The 23,176-nt window shown below is 47.0% G+C and overlaps 1 protein-coding gene across 4 annotated transcripts in view; it reads right to left on the minus strand.

Annotated features, from left to right (window-relative positions):
• LOC144121901 (rifampicin phosphotransferase-like) overlaps positions 1-23,176 on the minus strand; it is a 212,446-nt gene that overhangs the window by 1,375 nt on the left and 187,895 nt on the right. For 3 of the 4 annotated variants that reach the window (XM_077655346.1, XM_077655345.1, XM_077655348.1), the window contains 3 exons: positions 18,781-18,857; positions 12,047-12,149; positions 8,609-8,683 (listed from right to left, as the gene is read on the minus strand). In XM_077655346.1, coding sequence (XP_077511472.1) covers positions 8,609-8,683; positions 12,047-12,149; positions 18,781-18,857 — 255 coding nt within the window. The remainder of the gene's footprint in view (positions 1-8,608; positions 8,684-12,046; positions 12,150-18,780; positions 18,858-23,176) is intronic. The other variant, XM_077655347.1, reaches the window with a different exon arrangement.

Here is a 23,176-nt window from a genome sequence, read left to right on the forward strand (position 1 = left end):
TTGCTCAAGTGCCGTGCTTCTGCATTAACATTGTCCACGCCAACAAATGCAGCACACATGTCTCTGTCACTACAGCCACACTGCTCAAAGCGCAAATATTAGTATTATTGCATTATTAGTTTATGAGAAAGACGATGTGCAATGCACAGCGCGAGAGTGTCTTGCAGTTTAACCAGAGGCGTGTTGTGTTCGGCTAAAGAAAGGCTGAAGGGAAGCAGTTACGGAAAACACTTTATACACTATATGATCTTGATTGTGACGATCCTGATTTGTACTCGGAGGAAATTGCTGTTGTCTAGTGCCAAGCTTCAACAGTTTGGCACGGAACGCTACAGGCCTGCCCATATTCGGTTTGCCGCCATTTGAGCATAGCACTCAGAGCAACCGATTCGTCAGGTTTTGCTTGATGACCACCGTCATGCGTTTGCAAAGGAAATATAAGCACTTTACTAAGGTAGTTCCGTGGTGACTACAACGGATTTCTTTTTATTGTAAATCGAGAAATACTGCGAGGATCTGTTTCTCGCTTCCTCCCAGGCCTCCGATCCTGAAGCTGTGGCGCGCATCGTCTCCCTTGTGAAGCCCTTATTTGAGGATGAGCGCTCGACAATAACTGGCCCTTCCATTACCGTTAGCCGAACTACAAAATGTCATTGATGAATTGCCACTTTCAAGGATATCTGGGCCTGATGGACTTTCTGGAGAATTTTACAAGGCCTTTAAGCCCCTCTTGAGTCCCATTCTACTTAAGATGCTCAACATTTTCCAGAACATCACAGTTTTGATGAAAATGTTTACAAACAAGCAACATAGCAGTTGTACCAAACATCACTGATAAAAAAAAAATTTCAAAGTTTTTTATATTCGGCAGAACTTTTGCAAAAATCAGATTGTCATTGGCCCTCGCCAGACATGTGGTTTGAGGGACCGTTCCACTCAAACTAACCTGCATATTGCTAAAACAGTGCTCCGGTTTTGAAGAAACTCTCAGGAACAACTGGCAATGCTTTAAATTGACCTTGCAAGGCTTTTGATCTTGTGCGGCACAATTTTCGGTTCTCACGTTTACAACACGGTAATGTTGGTTCAGCTGTCTGCGAAGGAACCGTCCCAAGAGTTGCGGTCTGTGGCGTGGATTGTGGGGAACCACACCAGCTGAGTATGCAGGCGTGGAGTGACCGTGAGCACCGCCCAAATACCTCGGCATACCATTAAGTGCGTACAAGCGCAGTTGAAGCTATTGCAAAGATCGCGTACCGGCTGTACTGCGCTATGCTCAGACATTTGTCCCACATGGCCTGTCAATATCCCTCATGGTCAGTCAGTCGGCTACTCTAGTGCCTGTAAATTGATTCTAGCAACAAAACATTGTGATGCATTGCAGATTATTCACTGTTAAAAGATTTCTATTCATCACTTCCATAAGGTTTTCCAACTTTTGTTTGGTGTTCTGGCGTGGAACCCATGCGACGTGATTATCTCTTCCGACCTGTCAGCGCTTGTTGGCTAGGTTTAGACTGTAGCCTGCAGGGTTGTGTCCGGCTCCAGAAGACGACATCCCCCAGCACGCTCGGCGGGCGGGCGCGGATCAGAATTCGACGGTTACGCGAGCCGATCTCGGCGCTCCGCCTTCTAGGCTTGCCGGCGGCTCCACTCCTTTCTGGTTGAACAAGTGCTCTTTAAAACTTTGTGAACACCAGCCACCTTCGGCTTATGTCTGGGATGTGCGTTCCACAAACTGGCGACTCCGACCTTCGACCTGCCCCGCCTCTGTTTTGAGCCTGAGCCTGCATCAGCCTACGCCTGCCGCTACACGGAGCTCGAGAACCCGGCTGCCTTCAACACCTGCCACAGATACTGCAGGCGATGGCAACAGCTTCTTCCCCTGCCTCGTCGCTTCTGTCGTCCCCGCCGCCAACAGCGCATGAGCACGTCTCCGTGCTCCCGCTGTCCGAATTCTGGCCCCTGGACTCAGTACTCTGGTTCCTGACCATCGAGTCCAAGTTTCACCTCCGCGGTATCACGTCCAAGAGAACATGTACGATCATGTCATTGGTGCTCTCCCTCCTGTCACTGCTACGTTCATCCGAGACATTCTGCTCTCCCCGCCCGCTTATCGCCCTTACGACCATCTACGAGCGGCGCTCATTTTGCGCACTTCTCAATCGGAGCAACGTCGCCTGCAGCATCTGCTTGAGACGGAAGTACTCGGCGCCCACAAGCCCACCGAGCTCCTGTGTCGTATGATGCACCTCGCTGCTACCCATTTTCAGTCTGCGGACGCATCGCTGCTGCGGTAACTGTAGCTGCAATGCATTTCTGAGCGGGTGAGCGCGATCCTTAGTGTGTTGATGGCAGACATCGCCTCACTGCCTGACCAGCTCATGGAAGTCTTGCCTGCGGGCGGTTCTCTGTTCCCCCGCTCTTTTCACATCTGTTCTATCAGCCACTGGTGACCACTTATACCGGCTACTCGCCTCTATGGCTGCGCCAAGCCGCGAGATCGGCAAGCTGCTTTCCGACAGTACTGTCCTGCGACCACATCGCGCTGACGCCTCATCCCAGCATCGGCACTATGGGGCCTCCGCAGGGGAAGACCGTTTTCCCCGGTCTCGTCACCGCTGCTCGCCCCACGCGCACTACGATTCCGGAACTCGCCACTGCTCGAAACCCTGCACTTTCTCAAGCAACCACCGTGCTTCGGACGTGCCGCTGTCCACGGTCCCGGACGACCTCTTCATGGCCAGCACAGCAGCATGCCAGGAGTCTTCCACTGCTCCGAATTCCCTTCATTTCTGATCCCGCTGTAAGCCGCAGGCACGGAGGAAGACTATATAGGAGTGGAAACTCTGCTGTCTGCGGCGACCGGAAAAGGTCATAAGCCCGCGGCGCCACTATCATGCTGGCTGCCTTGCAAGAAACTACCGCTGTTTCGGTTGCCAAGGCAACCGGTCGAGCGTGTTGCTCTTATTCGGCCGCACGCGCCTGACTTCTATTGAGGGCACTCTCGCGCGCTTCTTTACCGCTAGTACCCCGAAGAGCAACTGGAGCTACGCCTCAACCATCTGAGCACAGTAACGATAAAACGCGTTCTTTTCCATGACCGCTATAAGATGACCTGTAGCTTCTGGCTGTACACAGGGCTTTTGTTTGACACTGGCGCGATGACTTTGATTGGATGGGTATAAGCGCTGCTGGCATTCGTCAAAGGCAAACATGCCTTCACGTTCGTCAAGTATGTGACCACACTAAGTTTTATCTGCTGGAGGAGAACGCGGGCGTCGCACGACGCAGCTATTATGACTACACGTCAGCCGAGAAGGCAACAAGCGGCACAACTTCTCACCTTGCTCACCTTCTCCCTGCAACACTTGTATCCGATTTTGCAATTTCGAATAAAACACTTGCGTCCCATCTTATTCTAGCAAAATTCGATGGAGGCCGCGCTGCTCGTAGCAGCGCTGTTAGTATTACGGCCCCCGAAGAGACACCGACAATACCGCGCCTGTTGCTGTTTTGACTTAAGGGCGCAGAAATACAACGTCACGACGTGCCCGCTGAAGCAAACACCCGTTTCGTCTGCTTGTCGTCTGCTTTGAGCGCGCACTGCCAGAGAGCGCGCCGGAGCCGCCTGCCCTAAAGCCCAGGGGCTTTAGCCTGCCCGGGCGCTGCGTTTTTTTCGCTGCGGCTTCTACGAGGCGCCGCATGGCGCCGCCTCTGCATACAGCCCCGTCAGCGCATGCAATTGTGACTTTATCTGGTCGCCTGCGCTCGCTCGCGCTGACGGTAGTTTCACCTCCTCTATAGTCTTGCTCGGTGGCCGCAGGTGACGACTCCACCAACTGTGACCGCCACTCCGGCACCTGTTCCATCACTCCTGCCTCCTGTCTTCTCACCACCTCACACCTTCTCACCGGCTACGTCGCCTTCCTATACCGCCGCTCTCACTGTTGAGGATCCGCACGGCAGGCCTACTCCTGATTCGAGCCCCTGTGCAGAAGCACACCTACCTATTCCGCCTTCATCACCACCCGGCTCGCATTTTCACACTACACATGGGCCGACCTCACTTCTAGACTCAGTGGCGGCGACATCCCTCTTATTGTCCGCTTTGCACCATCGGCTTCGTTCCATCCGTACCGAATGTCCTGGCCTGCCAAGGCGGTACTGCTTCAGCAGCTTCCTTTGTGTTTGCCACAATGGCCACGCCACTCGCAGTCACCATTACTCGCCACCGCCTCGTCTGTCCGACAGTATCGCAAGCATGCCCTGCAGTCTCCCCGTCTGGGCCACATAATCCTGCTCGCTGTCTTCTGGACACTCATTACATTCCGCGGCCGGCCCACAACAAGCTGCTTTCGCCGCGCTTTGGCCGCACCTGCACGTCACCTGCCTCCAGCACCATTCCAGCTGCCCTTTGTCGCCGCTGTGGCTCTTCTGCTCCTTACCACTCACACTCGGGTACCCGGCATCAAGTGCATCTGCCTTCGCCCTCACCGCCTCTTCCACGGTCATCACGATTCAGCTTTCACCGACCGTCCGAAGCTTCCGGCCTTTACCGGCAGCTACACCCGGCCTTGTTTTCGCTTTGACAACGGACTTTCCCGGACGTCCCCGTTCCACCCCTGCGTACCACCCCGCTGTCCCACTACCATATCGCTCGTCTCCGTCACGACTTCCTCGCAAGAGGGGGGGGGGCGGGGGCTCTAGAAGACGACATACCACAGCACGCTCGGCGGGCGCATGCAGATCAGAATTCGACGTCTACGTGGTGGGATCTCGTCACTGCGCCTTCTCGGCTTGGCGGCGGCTTCGCTCCCTCCTGGCTGAACTAGTCCTCGTAATAAATATGTTGACACCAGACACCTTCAGCTTGTGGTCTGGGATGTGCCTTCCACAGGTCCATCTTTATGTGCGGCGTACTGTTACCAGCTTGAAGTTTTAGCAATATTTCCCACCCGATATTTTCACCATTTTAACGCAATAGTGTTGAAAGCCCCGTTACGCAGAAAATCTGCTGTCGGCGTTGTGGGCGGTAAAAAGGTTGGCGCAGGTTGCTGCCACCCTCAGGCAGCTACCTCCGGAGATGGGCAAGGCAGGCATGCTAGGTCACGTGACCTCGTGGGGCCTTGGCAATTTACCCACTGGATTGTGAGCAAACTAACTTCCCTGACAGGTGGTAGTGAATGGTTGATCGCGAGAGGTTCCTCGGGAAGAGCAACTTCGATCGCCCAAGACCCACCTGTGGCAGTACCTCTCATCGCAGGGCAGTGGCGCATCCCTTAACCGCCGTGCCATTATGCAACGAGTGTCATGAGGACACCAACGGACTTATGACTGTAAAGCTGAGAATTGCCCATTCTGCATTTATGTGCATTCAGTGATTAACGAGATTGCGTCATATCCTTAAGGCGGAGCTTAAATATCCCATATATTTTTTTGCAGACGAATTTATTTAGTGATTTTCCCACACTTTTCCTGCCCTCAAATTTCTCTGACCGTCCTTCTTTATGGGATTTACGCATGAGGCATATTCTTGTGTGCGTTTTGTGGCAGTCCATTTGTGAACAGAGTTCTTATTTTTAGTTTAAAAGAGCTTGAACAAATCCATGTTTTTCGTCCTCCTATTTAGCCTGTCGACAAAACAATGTTTGAACTTGACACCAAGTAATGAAACTCAGCAGCGATAGCGTAAAGGTACAGCGTCGGCCTCGCGTGCAAGAGGATCCGGGTTCGAATCCCGGTGCCGCGAAATTCTGCACCGGGTTTGTAAAAAAAGAAATCTGCGTGTCGATGGAATTGCATAACCAGGCCTGGGGTGCGGCCTGGTCTCGGTGACCAGAACCGACAACGCAGTCCCTCACCAGAACAGGATTTGGCCACCCTGGTGTAGTACTTGGCAAAAACCTTCCATGAACACACCAATTAACCCTCGGCCCTCAGTCGGCAGCGGCTGCGGGGCAACTGGCCAAGGCGGGGGTCAGATCTGTCACGCAGCGGAGGGTGCTAAGAATCTCTGGCTTCGGAACGGCCGCCATTGGAATCTGAACCTGGAAACGTTTGTTTACAAGAGGTATTCCGAGGCGTAAATTGGGAACAGCTAGGGATAAGAGCAAATGGAGAATACCTCAATAATCTGCGATTCGCTGCTGGCAATGCCTTGTTGAGACACTCAGGACATTAATTGCAAAGCACGATCAGTGAGTTAGATAGGCTGAGCAGTACGGTGGGTCTAAAAATTAACATGCAGAAAACCCAAAGTAATGTTCAACAGTCTAGCAAGGGAACAGCAGTTCACTCAGGGCAGGCAGTGACCGCTGATCTGGATCATGAGAGGGAAATAACTAGAAGGATAAGAATGGGGTGGAGCACATATGGCAGGCTCTATCAGATCATGAATAGCAGGTTACCAATATCCCTCAAGAGAAAAGTGTACAACAGCATAATCTTACCGGTACTCACCTAGGGGGCAGAAACGTGGAGGCTAACGAAAAGAGTTCAGCTTAAGTTAAGGACAACACAGCGAGCCATGGAAAGGAAAACGATAGGTGTAACGTTAAGAGAAAGGAAGCGGGTAGAGTGGGTGAGGGAACATACACGTGTTATTGACATCCCAGTCGAAATCAATAGGAAGAAATGGGCTTGGGCAGGGCATGTACTGCGAAGGAAAGGTAACCGCTGGTCCTTAATTCATTCCTGGTCCTGGTCATTAATTACCTTAATGGTAATGGAGTGGATTGGAAGAGAAAGCAAGAGTAGCAGGGGACGGCAGAAGGCTAGGTGGGCAAATGAGATTAGGAAGTTTGCAGGCATAGGGTGGGCGCAGCGGGCTAAGGCCAGGGATAATTGGAGAGACATGGGAGAGCCATGTGCCCTACTGTGGGTGTGGTCAGGCTGATGATGATGATGATGATGATGGTTTGCAGCTCAATGTACATTGGATTGCCAGGACATGAAGTCCTTACGTGGGTGCGAAATATATTACTTTCACCGTGCACTAAGACCTCCTTCTACAAGTTACGTAAGGAAAAATTGCCCGTTAACACTGGCCTTAAGAAAAAAGGCAGTTTTGCGTCATCTGTAAACTGCGCCTCTGTGATGTTCTGGAAACCATTGAACACTGCTTAATCTATTTTGACGACGCAATTCTGTGCATGGATGTCTCGCAACGGACCTTGAAAAAGAGAATTTGGGTTTTCATCTTGATATGTTCTTTTTATGATTACACCACACAGTTTATGAAGAACTAGAATGATGTATGGCACAGTGAATCAGTTGTTTCAACCAAATCTCATTTCTGCAAATGCTTGTTTATCTGAGAGAATCGTATGAACAGACCAACTTTAAACAGGAGTGGCACTCCTTCTGCCTCATTCGTTCAGCCTAACCTCCCACCTAGTGCTCTGCCTTCTTTAGTTGTCTTCCTTGGCGTTTCCTAGAACATTTCTTAACAGTTCACGTAAAGGGAACATAAATTCGGTGTAGTAAAAACCGCCTTAAAAATTGCGAATAGTCTAGTCATCTCGCGCAGTGGCCAGCGAAGATGATCTGTTCGCTCCGCCACATGTTCGAATCTCAGTCATGGATATTTATTTGATATATTTTTATTTCTTTATTTCACTTGGCCGAAACCCGCAAACACCGCAAGTATACAAACGACGCAAGATCTTCATTGGGGTTTATCCATCAGAACAATGCTTTCGCCCTAAAACAGGTGCAACCGTCGAGTCTCACAAAAATTGCTACAAGTAAATAGTGTTATGGCACAAGTAAGCATTAGGTAGCAGTTTAACAGTAAAATGTAACATATTGTGGAATTTACAGCCGAAATAAGGCATAAAGAAGGAATGTTTGCATAAATTCACAGATTGCTGATTTATGCAATAAAGTAGTTATAAAAAGCTGAGTGAGGCAAGTTAAATACCTTTATACCTCCATTTTTTATGTCGGTCAGAGTCCGCGGCAGATTGTTTCGAAGTGTTCGCTTTCACTGGATGACCATCCCCAGCAGCCTAACCACTTCTACGGCAGGACAAAGGCCTCTCCCATATTTCTCCAATAAACCCTGTACTGTGCCAGCTGCGGCCACCTGTTTCCAACAGACTTCCTAATCTGATACACTCCACTAACTTTTTGCCGCCCCCTGCTACGCTTACCTTCTATTGATATCCAGTCCATTACACTTGGCAACCTTCGGCCGCTAGGGCATCTATAGCCTTCGCATTACATACCCTGCCAAACCGATTTCATTTTTATTTCGACTACGACATCATTAACCCAAGTTTGTTCGCTGACCCACTATGTCCTCTCCCTGTCTCTCAACGTTACACCTGTCATTTTGTTTTCTCTAGCTGGCTGCAGAGTGCTCAACTTAAGTTGAAATCTTTTTGTTAGCCACCCCGCTTTCGCCCTATACGTAAGCACTGGGAAGAGAAAACTAAGCCTGAAGTCTGCTTCATAACTAGGCGCCCACTTGAGCGCACGTTATCAGGCATACAGCCGCATAAGCTGTTCTGCCAGACAGCGGCATTTATGCGGGTGCTGCGAACTTGAAGAAGGACGGTCAGTAAAAATGACGGAGGCATCAAAACCGCGCCAGGATACGTACCAGTGTCCAGCATCGAGGTGATCCCCTCGATTCCAACCACGCATGGGAGGCCGTACTCACGAGCCACAACGGCACCTGAGGTGGAGAAGAGAACCGCTTGGGTTTTACTCGAATACAGTGAAAAGGGCGAAAGAAAGACGGTAAAGAAAAATTTGAAATCAGGAAAAAGTGTGATCACTAAAAATATTAAACAACATTATAAATATTGTTTTAGCAGAACATTTTGAGCGTAATTCGTGAGATCACACAGATGCTCTCTGTCTGTAGCACCCTCAGGCAGGCGCAAAATCTAGACAATTAGGCTAGGGTTAGCGAAGAGAATAAAATCAGTTGAGGCACCTCAAGTACATGTCCTCAAGTGAAATGCAGGCTCAGACAGGCTATGCTTAAATATTGCTCATAAAACAGTTTCACCTATAATATCTAAATAAGAGATGAGCATTACATTCAAAGTTGTTCACTGCTGATCGAGAATGCACTGCCACTGCGCCAGGAAAAATTCGTTTTTGTTACTTTTATGCAGTTTGTTAATGTATGTTTTCCTGTTTGAATTAACTGTTCAAGAAACAGTTTTCGGCGATGCGCTGTTATGCTTCAACAGAGAGTTATTTGCAGTTTTCACGCCTTAGTCCGGTTGGTTTGTTCATATAAGTCTGTGTCAGCTACGTCATAATGTGCTGATCCCCACTCCGCACACTGCAAAAAAAAAAAATGTGAGGTCGGTTTGTCGGTAATACGTGCGACGTCAACAAGAGAGGCCAACGCCGTGAGTCCATGGCAGACTATCGGGTTCCCTCTTTATAGTTCTTTTAATTTTTTTTTCAAATCAGTAGTGAAGACAGCGTGTAGTTTGGGCTCAACACCGAAAACAGATTAGAGGTAATTATGGCTCCCAACCTGGCATTAATTACACAGGTGTGTCGTTTACAGATAAGTACAGCACTGCACGTGCACTTGTGAAAGCCTTACTTATTTTCAAGCCAGGCAACAGGCGCTTAACCAGCCGTATACAACTCTGTTGGGTAAAGCGATTCCTTTATTAAGAATGAGTAAGATAATACACCCACTGGATATATTTGGCTGTTGCCGGTATATGCATGGTAATGCCGCAGCAAGATTCATTAGTAGTCCAAGCGTCGTCTGTCTTTCGCGTAAAGGAGTTGTGCCCATTACCCTTGTTCTTATAAATATATGCCCACCCGCCAACTTAACAGGTTACTGAAATGTTCTTATCGAAATTCTTTTGTAAAAATGCACTTAGTGGTGAAGCAGGAGACCTTTTGGACATGGTTATCGTGTTGTTTACCGCCAGGTCGTTCTAAAGGAGATTGTGAGTTACCTCAGATCAAGATGTTAATTTCCTAAGTATTTTCAAATACCACCCTCGAATCCAGCTTCCTTGCACCGCACTTTCCCGCACCAGACTACGTATTCCAAAATGAAAAAACACTATTAACTCGGATTCCAGCTGGCGCCATACTCGTGAGCTATCTGGTGTAACCACGCTGGTGCACGCTGTTAAAACTAATAAATGTGGCCGCAACCACGTTAACTGGACTTTACAGCGGACGCATCGAGCGAAACATACTCGCTGCTTTGGATCGCGAATGTTCTATTTCGCAGCAGCGCTCTGCGACCTCATATAATGCCACTATCTATTGCCATTTAAAATATACTCCTTCGTTCAACAATATTCATTTAGTCAGTTTTCTGCAGTCCATTTAATTTCGTGACACAAAGGACCTGTCTCGGCCACAGATACACAAATTTGCACCTGCGAATTTACTCCTGTGTATAATCGCAGTAGCAACGTTGCATTTGCGAAACAACACAAAGCATTGAAGACGTCGACAGGCTAAACGAAAGCACGAACTTATTTCTCGTTTGCAACCGCTAAGTAACTGCTGATTTACACCGCTGACTGACTCAAGCTGTAGCTTTACCGTCGGTAAGCATTTGTAAGTTATTATTGCAAAATTTTTGGTTTCGTCTATTTAGCGCCAACTTGACGTGCTGCTTTTTGTCCAATGTTACGTTGCTTCTCCCTGCCAGCAACAACCACAAGTTGCGTGTTACTTCATGTTTACCCACAAATAATGCAAGCTTGAAAGGTGCACTTCATGCCTGACGAGAGTGCTCTGCAGAAAATGTTTTACCACTCTTCATAATGATTACGTAAATTTTCAGGTCACACTAACACTGCACGCACGTTCTCGTCAACCCTCACTCACCGGCTTCCTTGCCTCGCCAGTGCCATTCCTACATAGGCGAAGTTTTATTTTCTTATCAGGGGAACGAGGTATTCTTCTGTAACCATGTATTAGCCAGCGGCGCTGGCTGGGCTATTTACGTCACCGAAGGTCCCTCATACATTTGTAACTAAGATTTGCCCTGGTGGGATGAAGAAACGCATCGCCGTAGCAAAATAAGCTACTCTACATTTTATTTGCGAGACAGCGTTTATAGTGTGTACAGTCGTGAGAAGTATGAGAGGAAAAAACTTGATACGAAAAAATGCTCATTTTCTGGTTATTTTCCACTAAATTTGAGATTGCCTTTTGGATATTATACGCGCGGAAAAAAAATTGCAAGAGAGCAGAAAAAGTGGCGCTTCTCACCAATAAATATGGAGTATTCAAAAAATTGGAGAAGACTCAAAGATACGCCTTTAAGGTATGATGCGATAGCGTAGTGGATTAGGCTTTCCATTCTGAGCAGTTTGACAGCATCGAACGCATTTATCAGTTTTTTTTAATTGTGCTAATTAATGTAATGAACTGACGAATTACACACAATAAATGTTCTTAATTGACATCACCAAGCACTGGCTTTTCATTCTGAGCATTTTGACACTACTGAACCCTCTTTTTACATTTTGTGAATCAATTACAACGATTTCATTCACTCGTCATTGCCTATCACACACCAATCAATCATCAATCACTGGAACCCTAAATTACCATGACGCAATTTTTCTTACGCAGCCCTGATTATAGGTCACTGTTTCGAATTACTGCCGCAAACTATGCTTTAATTTAACTAGTGAATTTATGCTGCACGAAACGTTGAATCGTATCACACCATCCGGAACATACTGCGGCAAACGGCTGGCATGATACGAATTTTTACGCAACTCCCTATTATTTCGGACACCCAGTGCCGACTATGCCGAGGTCTTTTCGATCGAACGAGCTGTATACGCTGTCGCGTAACAAATTATTGCTCTTTGTTCTCTCTCATATTGCTCAGGACTATACTTGTGCAGTTCGCGGTGTGTTTTTCCTTTGAAATGAAAATAGGGCATGTTCATGGCTGTCGCAACGAGATGTTTGCTATATGTTTATATCCTACAAACTGGCAGGGAGACTTTGTTGGTGTGGATTGGCGCTTAGCGTCTCACTGTACGCTTCGTCATGAATACAATAAACGGAAACTCACCATGCGATAGAGGACCGCCAATCTCTGTCACCACACCAGCCAGAAGAGGAAAATAGGGCGTCCAGCCAGTGTCGGTGGCCGTGGTGATGAGTATCTCGCCTTTCTGCACACACAAAGAAAACAGGTTTAAGCCTCGTGCAAACGCCCACTGCTTTCAATGCGATCTATTGATTAATTACAAGATGAAAAACACACACACAGAGAGAACAGAGTAATCTTCAAAAGGCCAACAATGGTTTTGTGTTATCCTTTGGTACTGTTCTTATTTCTGCACCAAGGATGTCATGCAGGGCAGCACCCAGCGCCATGCCACTACTGTCTCAGTTTTTCTATGAAACATCGTAGCACCTAATGACATCTAAAGCACACCTCATTGTCTTATCCTTGTTAGCTGCGGTGTATGCTGTAAGCGCTCTGATTTTCTGTTTGCATGGAAGGCCAGGTGCTTAACCTTTTTTTTTTCCAGAGGCCGCAATCTTGGCCGTGGTCTTCAAAACAGCAATATGCAAGCTTTGCCTATAACCTGTCTTGTTAGCCCAGCCTCAGCAGGCATTTTATTTTGCTACTGGTTTCGTGAACGAGGGCGGGTCATTCCACTTAACCGTACCTGAGTTTGCACTCAAGCCTCCTCGTTTTTTTTTTATTTTATGGCTCTTTAATATGCTTCCAAAGTCGTCTGCAAGAAGATTTTAGGGAAAAAAAATATTCCCGTCATAAGAAAGGCCTCTTAATTTTTCATATTGTCCCAAAACTAGGTGTCGTTAAAAATTCACTCTATTTTTGTTTTTATTTTTCCTTGATGAAACAATTTCACAGGCTAATAGATGAGAATCATAAGAGAATCACGCTTGTCTTGTGGCCTTCGCTTTATTCTTTGTGTAGTTTCTTAGTAGCAGAGTGCTAAATCTCCCAGTATGTGCAAACTAGCCTCAACGGCCGACAAGATTGTCATTGACGATTAAAAATTCTTAACAACGCTCAAACTTCCCTTTTAGTGTCGCGTAAGAAGAAAAAAGTAGTTAATGCATTATATCAGCATTGAGTTCTTACTTTTATTGTGAATTCCACCATTTTTAATAAATTTAAGATATGTAGTCGTCCTTCATGATCACTACAAAATTTCGGTTGGCTGCCTGACACGTGCATGAATTCGAAAATGGCTGGGCTAGAAAATAACAGACAACGTTTCGGAAGAAAAAAAACAGTTGAGAAACAGTTATATCGGGTATTCAGCTGTTAATTTCACCGTTAAATGGTTCAAGTAAAAATACAGAAAAAGGCACATTTGATATCAATATTATGGAGGTTTGGCACAGCGATTCTCACTCTAACAATTATAATTTTCAAGCTCAAAGCCCAACCGTCTCGGGGACGGGGATTTGAGCTGTTGGCCGAAGCCCCATCGCCGTGGCTGTGGAGAATACTCTGATAACCGAGATGCCACAGCAGATTAATAAGGCTACGAGCGTGCATGTCGACCGGAATGTTGAAGAAACTCAGGAAGTCAGTGCCGAGAACAGCTTGCGGGAGATAAGGGACGTTGAAATTCTAACGAATGCGCGGTGAAATGCTAGGTTAAGCTTAAGGGATCACGGGACGAATGTGCGGACGGCGGAGCGGCTAATCATTTGGAGCGGATGATCTGCTCATTGCGACAGCATTATGCACAAGAGGCCCAAATGACGCGGACCTCTGCTCCGGTGTGGACAAGGAAGCGAGCGCCAATTACTTTGTCAGCATTTTTTGAGAAGATGAAGCTTTTTTCTGACGCGCCGTATGGATTTAGAAAGGGGAGATCCACTGAAAATGCCTTGCTAACACTAAAAGAAAACATCCTGCAAAATATAGAAGATAAGCTTTTCACCCTCAGCCTATTCATTGACTTTTGTAAGGCGTTTGACTCCCTCAGCCATGACATTCTTTTACACAAATTACATCAGCACGGAATACGAGGAACACCCCTTAATCTCATCCGATCTTATTTACGCGACAGAAGACAGTGCGTGCATATTAGTAATCAGCAGTCCTCTTTTCTACCCATCAAAGCCGGAGAGCCTCAGGGCGGTATTTTAGGACCCTTCCTCATTGATTCAAAGGCACAATTTATTATGTATGTCGATGACAGCAACATTCTTTTATCTGGCCGTGATGAAAATAAACTTGTATAATGGTGTAATGACCTGCTCGATTGGTTTGGTTTTATGGGGTTTTAACGTCCCAAAGCGACTCAGGTTATGGGAGACACCGTAGTGGAGGGCTCCGGAAATTTAGACCACCTGGGATTCTTTAACATGCACTGACATCGCACAGCACATGGGCCTCTAGAATTTCGCCTCCATCGAAATTCGACCGTCGCGGTCGGGATCGAACCCGCGTCTTTCGGGACGGCAGCCGAGCGCCGTTACCACTCATCCACCGCGGCGGCTAATGAAATGACCTGCTCGAAAAATTGGTTTTGTTGTCAAAGTGTAACAGCCTAAAGATTAATCCGACAAAAACGAAAGTAAATCTTTTTCGGCCACGAAACAATATAGTGAGCCTACAAAATGCTGTTCAGTGCGAAGGGGAAGAAATTGCTGTTTTTAAGGAACATAAAATTCTCAGAGTGACCTTTTCATAAGCATTAACGTGGGATTCACACATTGACAACATATGCACAAAACTTTGCAGGACAGCCGGTGCCTTATCGAGATGCCGTTCTTTTCTCCCAATTCATAATAAACTTCAAATATACCACGCCCTGTTCTCGTCATATATTAATTATTGCAATTTAGTGTGGATAACAACTCCTGAAGGGAACATTAAAAAGATCCACATTTTACAAAAAAAAATATTGTGCGCAACGTAGCTTACAATGGCTACTTTTCTTCTACTGAACAATATTTCCGTCAGTACAATATCGTCCCCATACAAAGTATGTATGAATTTCGCATGTTGCGCTCATATTATGTTTCATCAGGCCATTTTAGACAATTTATTTCTACAATCGCATCCCTTCAACATAGAAGAAATAATACATTTACACGCAGCACTGATTTATGGCAAATTCCTAGTTTCCGCACCAATTACAAACTGCAGTCCCTTAAGCACAGCCACCCGATAATTTTAAATAAATGTTCGCAATTTACCAATTCCAGCCTTAAACAGTTGCGACAGTATTTTGTATTCCAATAGATATTCTGGTGAATAACTGTTTTCCATTCTTGCAAATATTTTTCTTAATATTTTTTCGTCACACAACTATTGCAACCACATTCTGAAAACTTTTTCTTTTTCACTGTTTTTCTACCTTGTGTTAAACTCATGTTATTTATTTTCATTTTGTATGTGTTTAAAATCATCCATACGCATGTTTCATTTTCAGTATTACATTACTACAAAATTGCATACACGTTCTACTTGAAACCACAATTTACACGTATATTTGTGCTGTGTGTTTAATTATCTTTATTTTATGTTCCTTTATTTTTTCTGTTTTCAATATTTGTGTGACTTTCCCTGCCTTGTAATACGCTGGGCCCTGGGCCTCGTCAAGCTGACAAATGCAGCTTTTAGCCCAGATGTCCCACCAGAATTTTTTTCTGGAAATAAATTGAATTAAATGTAGAAACGGCACCCCACCTGTCGACCAGCGCGTCGTGCAGCGGTCAGTGGTGGGTCACCGCTCTCTCTTACCAGGAACCCAGGCGTGGAAACTTGCGAGCAGAGCGGCCGAAGATACGATGGTCATAAGCATATAGCCGGGAGCGAGTTTTAATTCCTCATTAGCGATTATTCCGGGCATCCTGAAGCAGGGGAGCGACGACACGACCGCTACCGCGACGCGGGACGGTAGGACAATAAATAATGCGAGGAGGTCGAACTGCTCGGCAAGAACCTCCAGACGGCCCTCAATGCCAGAAAGCTGTAGGCGGCGGCAGCAGACTGGGGCGGAGCGCTAGCTGCTTTGAGGCTGGGCGGCTGCCAGTAGTGCGCAACTCGGCCAGCGATTTCGGTAAGCTTGTCCGGCCACACCTCACCGTGAGGACGATCGCCATGTTTTGCAGGAGGCGCAGGCGAAACAGCTCACGCAGCAGCCGGTAATGCGGGTCTGCGGTGGCTGTCAGCAGCTGGCGTATACGCTGAAGGAGCTGTGATGTACGACTGTCACCGAGATTTGTAGCGGGGAGGAGCTGCTGGAGCCGGCTCCGCTCGGACTCGGATCAGCCTCGAAGCAGAGACGCTTTCACGTGCTTACTGGGTGGGGCGTGTGGGGCGTTGTGACGATATCCGCCAACTCCTCGCCATCGTCAGTAGGTAGACACTACACAAAGAAAAGGAACTTGAACACCTGAGCAGTTACGCGCCGGAGACGGAAGTGAGCCTAGAACTGCGAGCTGCCTGTCTCAAGCTGACAGTACAGGAGCCGGAAGAGCCGGCGGCATTCATAGGGGATGGAAGTGGGTTTCCGCATTCAACGCCGGGTCACCTATTCGGTTGCAGCTACAGCAAAGAAAAACCAGCCCCAACAGTGGTTGGTTTTGAATTGACCTTCATTATTGACGGCTGCCGCACACTGAGTGAGCAATAATGGCCTGTAGCCAGAACACGCAGCAAGAGGAGCTACAACGGCGTTCCGACATCTGGCCTGAGCCCGGCGTGGCTCACACGGTGATGTCCGCTTAGAAGGCGAACCTTATGAGGTCGATGGTATCGACCTCATACGTGGTGCGTTTACCGCCACTGCCAGGATGAAGCCAGAAGAGACTAGCACCGTACCCTGTGGAGTGCTACGCCTATGTAGCTGGATCGCGTTGTAGAGGGAGCTGCTGCATTCAGCCATTGCGGCGCGGCCGCAAAATAGAGGCCGAGTTGTATGCGCGCTTGCCGCAGTCTGTATACCCGCTTGGTCATCGAGAATCGCGTCGTATGCAACGTTGTTGAGGGCGCTATTCAAGTTTATTGCAAGGACGGCACATTTCTTTTGTCGTCAAGGATTGTCTACCACCTCACATTTCAGTTCGTAGAGGATAACCGGGAGAGTAGGTATCTCTCGCAGCCCGTATTACGTGCTCGATTGGAATTCATGCTTGCACAAGAGCTGCGTCATGCGTTTGTTTATTACGCGTTCCATGACCTTCCTGATGTTTCACAAAATGCAGATGGGTCGCAGGTTGTCGAGGAATGGCAGATTGCCTGGTTCGGTGTAAGCGTGACGGTCGCGTGTGCAAAGGAGAAAAAACGTATACGTGGGCAGCAGAAAGTGAGCTGCGCAGATGCAATCTTAATCTTAGTTAGTATAGATTAAGCGCGGCTACCACAGGGCTGGGAAATTTTATTATTACTGAGACGGGCTTTTGGTTTTCGGTGTAAATAACTTGAAGGGAAGGTCATAATTACGATCAGTGTGGTAGTGCATTTGAGGCCAGTACTGACTTTGCAGATAAGGCCTGTGAAAAAGAATCCACCCAGAATGATTGGATCTGCAAGTAAGTCCGATGAGACTACATTTTTTTATACACTGCAACGAATAAGCAATTTATTTCCAGCTTTTTTAGTATACAGGCTTTTAGTATAAATTTCTTGTGGGCAAAATAGCTGTCAACATACATCACGAAAGCTGGCACAAGGCAAATCTAAAGGCAAACGAACGGAAGAGTCATGTTTCCTGCACTGAGCGTAGCTGGGCTCATGGTGGCGTCGATGATATAGCCACGCAGTTCTATCGCACGGTACGCGGAGCGTTTTATAAATTGCACGGAGGTAAGAAGTAGATCCGGAATTTTCCGCAAAAGGGTAATAGTGGTCGGTAAATTTTAAGTGTTTTGTAAATTCTGAATTCATCTCAACCAGTTTTGTGATCTTGCGCTTCTTTTCGAGCAGATAAATTTTGCTTCTTAGCAGTCTGTGATTGTCAATCAAACATAAGCGTGAAAAGTATGTTTAGAAAGGTTGCAATGAGACACAAGTCTTTGTTAGCACGGCGCTCCAGGGTGCACGGTGCATTGAAAGTCACCCTGGCTAAAAATGTGGAGTAAAGAAGGTAGAATCCAATGTTTACAGGAATCCGCTAAGATTGAGCAGATTTGTAATAAGGGAGTAATTACTGTTCAGTGTATACCCAAGGATAGTCATACAGCAAAGGAAAGATAAACAGCGTTCACAGAAACTTTGTATTTGCAGAACAATGCACCCTGCTGCAGGGATTGCCTCACCGGGGCAGTCGCTCTACCAACTAAGCAAACCGGGACCGCTAGCATAAGGCAGGGTGAGAGCGAATTCATAAACAACTCGATGTAGGAGCTGTGTTAGCCCAATGTTTAGGGGATCCCCCAAGTTGGAGTACACAAATTCCCTTTGTAGCTGTGCGGCTGCGTTTTCTTTTACTTTGTAGAAAGCTTTCCTTTGAAGATCTATCTCCTTTCTAGCCGCATTGCTGTGCTCTGGTGCATTCTAATGAGAAATTATTTCATTAATAAAAAAGGCATGTTATGAAAAGTACGCTGCCATTCCTATTTGACTCAATGTCCAATATGCTGGTGACAAACCGGGTTTTGTACTGTCATATTCGATTATTTCTTTTCAGGAGCGGATTGACAAGTTCCAGATGCAACGTCAGAGGAGCACGCGTATGACATCTAGACATGTGTCATGTAAAACTAGAAACGCGCAATGACGAACCGATGATATGCCTCTGCTTGATATAAAATAAAGAACATATGTCGCGGGCCGAACTGCATGCGAAGATTCTCCACCTGTATGAGATGGGCCTCTTCAAACGTCGCCGCCACACGAGCCTTCCCCTCTGCAACGCCCTGCGACATTGGGTTTCCTGAAACACGGTGGTGAAGAAAAAGCAAGAAATCTGAACAAAAACACGAACAAACCCAGATATGTACAAACCTCTCCTCTTCTTCGGTGCGAGCGCCAGAGGTTATGCATTGCAGCAAGTTTGCGATTACCTCCACAAGTACGTAACACCTACCTGCAGACTCCCTTGCTAATTGTATCCAAAATTAGGGCATTTAAAACATCTTTTAGGAATTTTCATGTATTCAATTGTGTGATATTCTATCCCGATATTTTGTTTTTATTTCCTATTTAATAATTCTGATATATCTCACAAGTCGCAACCATTTTCTTGGCACCAGTTTACCCTCTTCTTTGGGCTCTCCTCACCGAACTCTGGCTAATCCCCCGTCGTGTGTACGTTGCACATCCCTATGGCAACAATAACAAACCCAAAAGCTGCACGTTCTTCCGGGCTAGTTGGTTCGCTTCAATAAATGGTAAGACTGCACCTTTTATCGAAACTCAGTATACTTTATGATGCTTTGGCGACACGGCGGTACGTTTTGCGCTCAGCAAAGGTAGACTTTCATCGAATATTGCAACATACATCCGATGTGCGCACTACGATAGCTTTCTACCGCGTGGGTATAAGAGCAAAAGCTAAAAATCAGCTGAGGTAACAAAAAAATTTTTGTACCCTCAGCTGAAATTATATGCGTCTCCTTCATATGCTGAAAATTTCTATTGGTGTATTATTTTTACATTATTATTTAGTTAAATAAGTTCAATTTTCCTGCATTGTGTGCTTCCATATAATAAGATTTTTTTTCGCGATGTCTTTTTGTGATGCTAACATCTTTGCACTTGTTCATGCAATTTTGCAGAATGTGCAGTTTTATTGTTTAATAACGAGCGGTGGCTGCTGTTTTGTACTATGGCTCCTGGCCCTCGCCGAGTTGCTTTGTGCAACTTTTAGCCCAGGAGACTATTTAGAGTTGTGGAGTTGAATATGCCGTCACGTCTGAATAGGTATGTGCAGCGTCCCTTTCGGCTAATGGCGCGCCTGAAGAAGGTGCCGAGTAATCCCCAAAGCCATATCCTCAATGAGAATTTGGTCGCAGTGCCACATTCTTTTCTTTATAATCGTTAGTAATGCAATCACATGGTTGCTGGGCACCACCAAAAAAGGACTTTTTGATGCTTTCAGCTGGACCTGGCATACAGCCTAGTTTCGCCAAGCCTGCAGTGAGCAGGCCTGTGCACTTTCCTTTCTTTCTTCCTGGCAGTAACAGACAGACAGACAGACAGACAGACAGACAGACAGACAGACAGACAGACAGACAGACAGACAGACAGACAGACAGACAGACAGACAGACAGACAGACAGACAGACAGACAGACAGACAGACAGACAGACAGACAGACAGACAGACAGACAGACAGACAGACAGACAGACAGACAGACAGACAGACAGACAGACAGACAGACAGACAGACAGACAGACAGACAGACAGACAGACAGACAGACAGACAGACAGACAGACAGACAGACAGACAGACAGACAGACAGACAGACAGACAGACAGACAGACAGACAGACAGACAGACAGACAGACAGACAGACAGACAGACAGACAGACAGACAGACAGACAGACAGACAGACAGACAGACAGACAGACAGACAGACAGACAGACAGACAGACAGACAGACAGACAGACAGACAGACAGACAGACAGACAGACAGACAGACAGACAGACAGACAGACAGACAGACAGACAGACAGACAGACAGACAGACAGACAGACAGACAGACAGACAGACAGACAGACAGACAGACAGACAGACAGACAGACAGACAGACAGACAGACAGACAGACAGACAGACAGACAGACAGACAGACAGACAGACAGACAGACAGACAGACAGACAGACAGACAGACAGACAGACAGACAGACAGACAGACAGACAGACAGACAGACAGACAGACAGACAGACAGACAGACAGACAGACAGACAGACAGACAGACAGACAGACAGACAGACAGACAGACAGACAGACAGGCAGGCAGGCAGGCAGGCAGGCAGGCAGGCAGGCAGGCAGGCAGGCAGGCAGGCAGGCAGGCAGGCAGGCAGGCAGGCAGGCAGGCAGGCAGGCAGGCAGGCAGGCAGGCAGGCAGGCAGGCAGGCAGGCAGGCAGGCAGGCAGGCAGGCAGGCAGGCAGGCAGGCAGGCAGGCAGGCAGGCAGGCAGGCAGGCAGGCAGGCAGGCAGGCAGGCAGGCAGGCAGGCAGGCAGGCAGGCAGGCAGGCAGGCAGGCAGGCAGGCAGGCAGGCAGGCAGGCAGGCAGGCAGGCAGGCAGGCAGGCAGGCAGGCAGGCAGGCAGACAGACAGACAGACAGACAGACAGACAGACAGACAGACAGACCGCGTGCAACGGTATTTTTTTGCTCGTGAAAGCAAGCCTAATACCCTTTTTAGAGAACTGGGCCGCATGCATTCCACTTGCTTCAGGTGCCAGCAAACTAAAAACGGTGCGCCTACGTCCTCTATTTTGCGTACGGCATACTATCGAACTATCAAACAAACCATTCGGAGTTTATAGCTTTCGCTAACATGCCTCCTTGGTGCTTTGTCTGTTTTTACAAGCGCAGGTGCACAGTTTGACAAGATCAACATTGGCGGGAAAAAAAGGAAAAACAGTGGAGCGTTTGAGCCATTTACATCAGTCGACAGCCCCATAGTACTTATTGAAGCAGTTTTCAGTTACAATGAAAATTGTCTTATACGTACAAAAGACTGAGCTACGGATACAAAGCACGCTTGTGGACTTTTTTGCGAAGTTATCAGTAGAACTGTACACCGTTTTCTTTTTTCTAAAGAAAGCAGTGGTCAAAACAGCTTAAAAGTGATGTCATTAATTTTTCAGGGACATCTGAAGGGAATTTTACATTTCGCAGCTTACTATCTATCACTATCAGCTTACTGTCAGCCTACAAGGTATTTACTAAGGTATTCGCTAATAGAGTCAAGGCTACCTAAGACTTTAATCAACCAAATGATCAGGCAGGCTTTCGTAAAGGATATACCACAATAAACCATATTCAGGTGATAAAGAAATGCGAAGAATGTAGCCAACCCCTATATATAGCCTTCATTAATTACGAGAAAGCATTCGACGCAGCGGAAACCTCAGCAGTAATACAGGCAATACATAATCAGTGGGTAGAAGAGCCTTATGGCAAATCACTATGGCAAATCATATATAGCAACTTCACAGCTACCATAGTCCTCCATAATGTCAGGAATAAAATTTCAATAAGGAAGGGCGTCAGGCAAGGAGGCACGATCTCGCCAATGCTATTCACCGCCTGTTTACAAGAGGTATACCGGGGCCCCTGAATTGGGAACCGTTGGAAATAAGAGTTCATAAAAAATTCCAAAATCTGCGATTTAGCTGATGACATTGCCTGGTTGAGTCACTCACGAGATGAATTGCAAGGCATGATCAATGATTTAGACAGGCAGATCAAATTGTGGGTCTAGAAATTGACATGACGAAAATCAAAGCAATGTTCAACAGCCTAGCAAGGCAACAGCAGTTCACAATTGGAAGTGAGGTGCTGCAAGTGGTAAAGGTCATGTTAAGGCAGGTAGTGACAGAAGGACAATAACTAGAAGGATAAGAATCGGATGGAGCGCATATGGCAGGTTCTCTCAGATAATGAATGGCAGTTTACCAATATCCCTCAAGAGAAAAGTGTTCAACAGCTGTATCTTACCGGTACTCGCCTAAAGGGTAGAAACATGGAGGCTAACGAAAAGCGTTGAGCTTAAGTTAAGCACAACGCAGCGAGCCAAGGAAAGAAAAATGAGAGGCGCAACGTTAAGAGACCGGAAGCAGGCAGAGTGAATTAGAGAACAGACGTGGGTTAATGACATCCTATAGTCGAAATCAAGAGGAGGAAGTGGTCTTGGGTCAGGGCATGTATTACGAGGGCAAGATAACCGCTGGTCCTTAAGGGTAACGGAGTGGATTCCAAGAGAAAGCAAACGTAGCAGGGGGCGGCAGAAGGTTAGATGGGCGGATGAGATTAAGAAGTTTGGAGGGACAGGGTGGATGCGACTGGCGAAGGACAAGGTTAATTGGAGAGACAGGGGAGAGGTCTTTGCACTGCAGTGGGTGTAGTCAGGCTGATGATGATAATGATTACCATTTGTTTGCATGTGGAACAATGACAGAGCTTGTGCCTTATAAAACGCTTAAGCTCAGTACGGGAAAATTATTGAGCGATGATCGATTATACAAAAAGAGTGATCCTAAATGTTTTCAGTATACGCGCCGTTATGCGGGGCA

The sequence above is a fragment of the Amblyomma americanum genome, chromosome 2 (assembly GCF_052857255.1).
Source record: "Amblyomma americanum isolate KBUSLIRL-KWMA chromosome 2, ASM5285725v1, whole genome shotgun sequence".
In the NCBI taxonomy this organism is placed as follows: domain Eukaryota; kingdom Metazoa; phylum Arthropoda; class Arachnida; order Ixodida; family Ixodidae; genus Amblyomma; species Amblyomma americanum.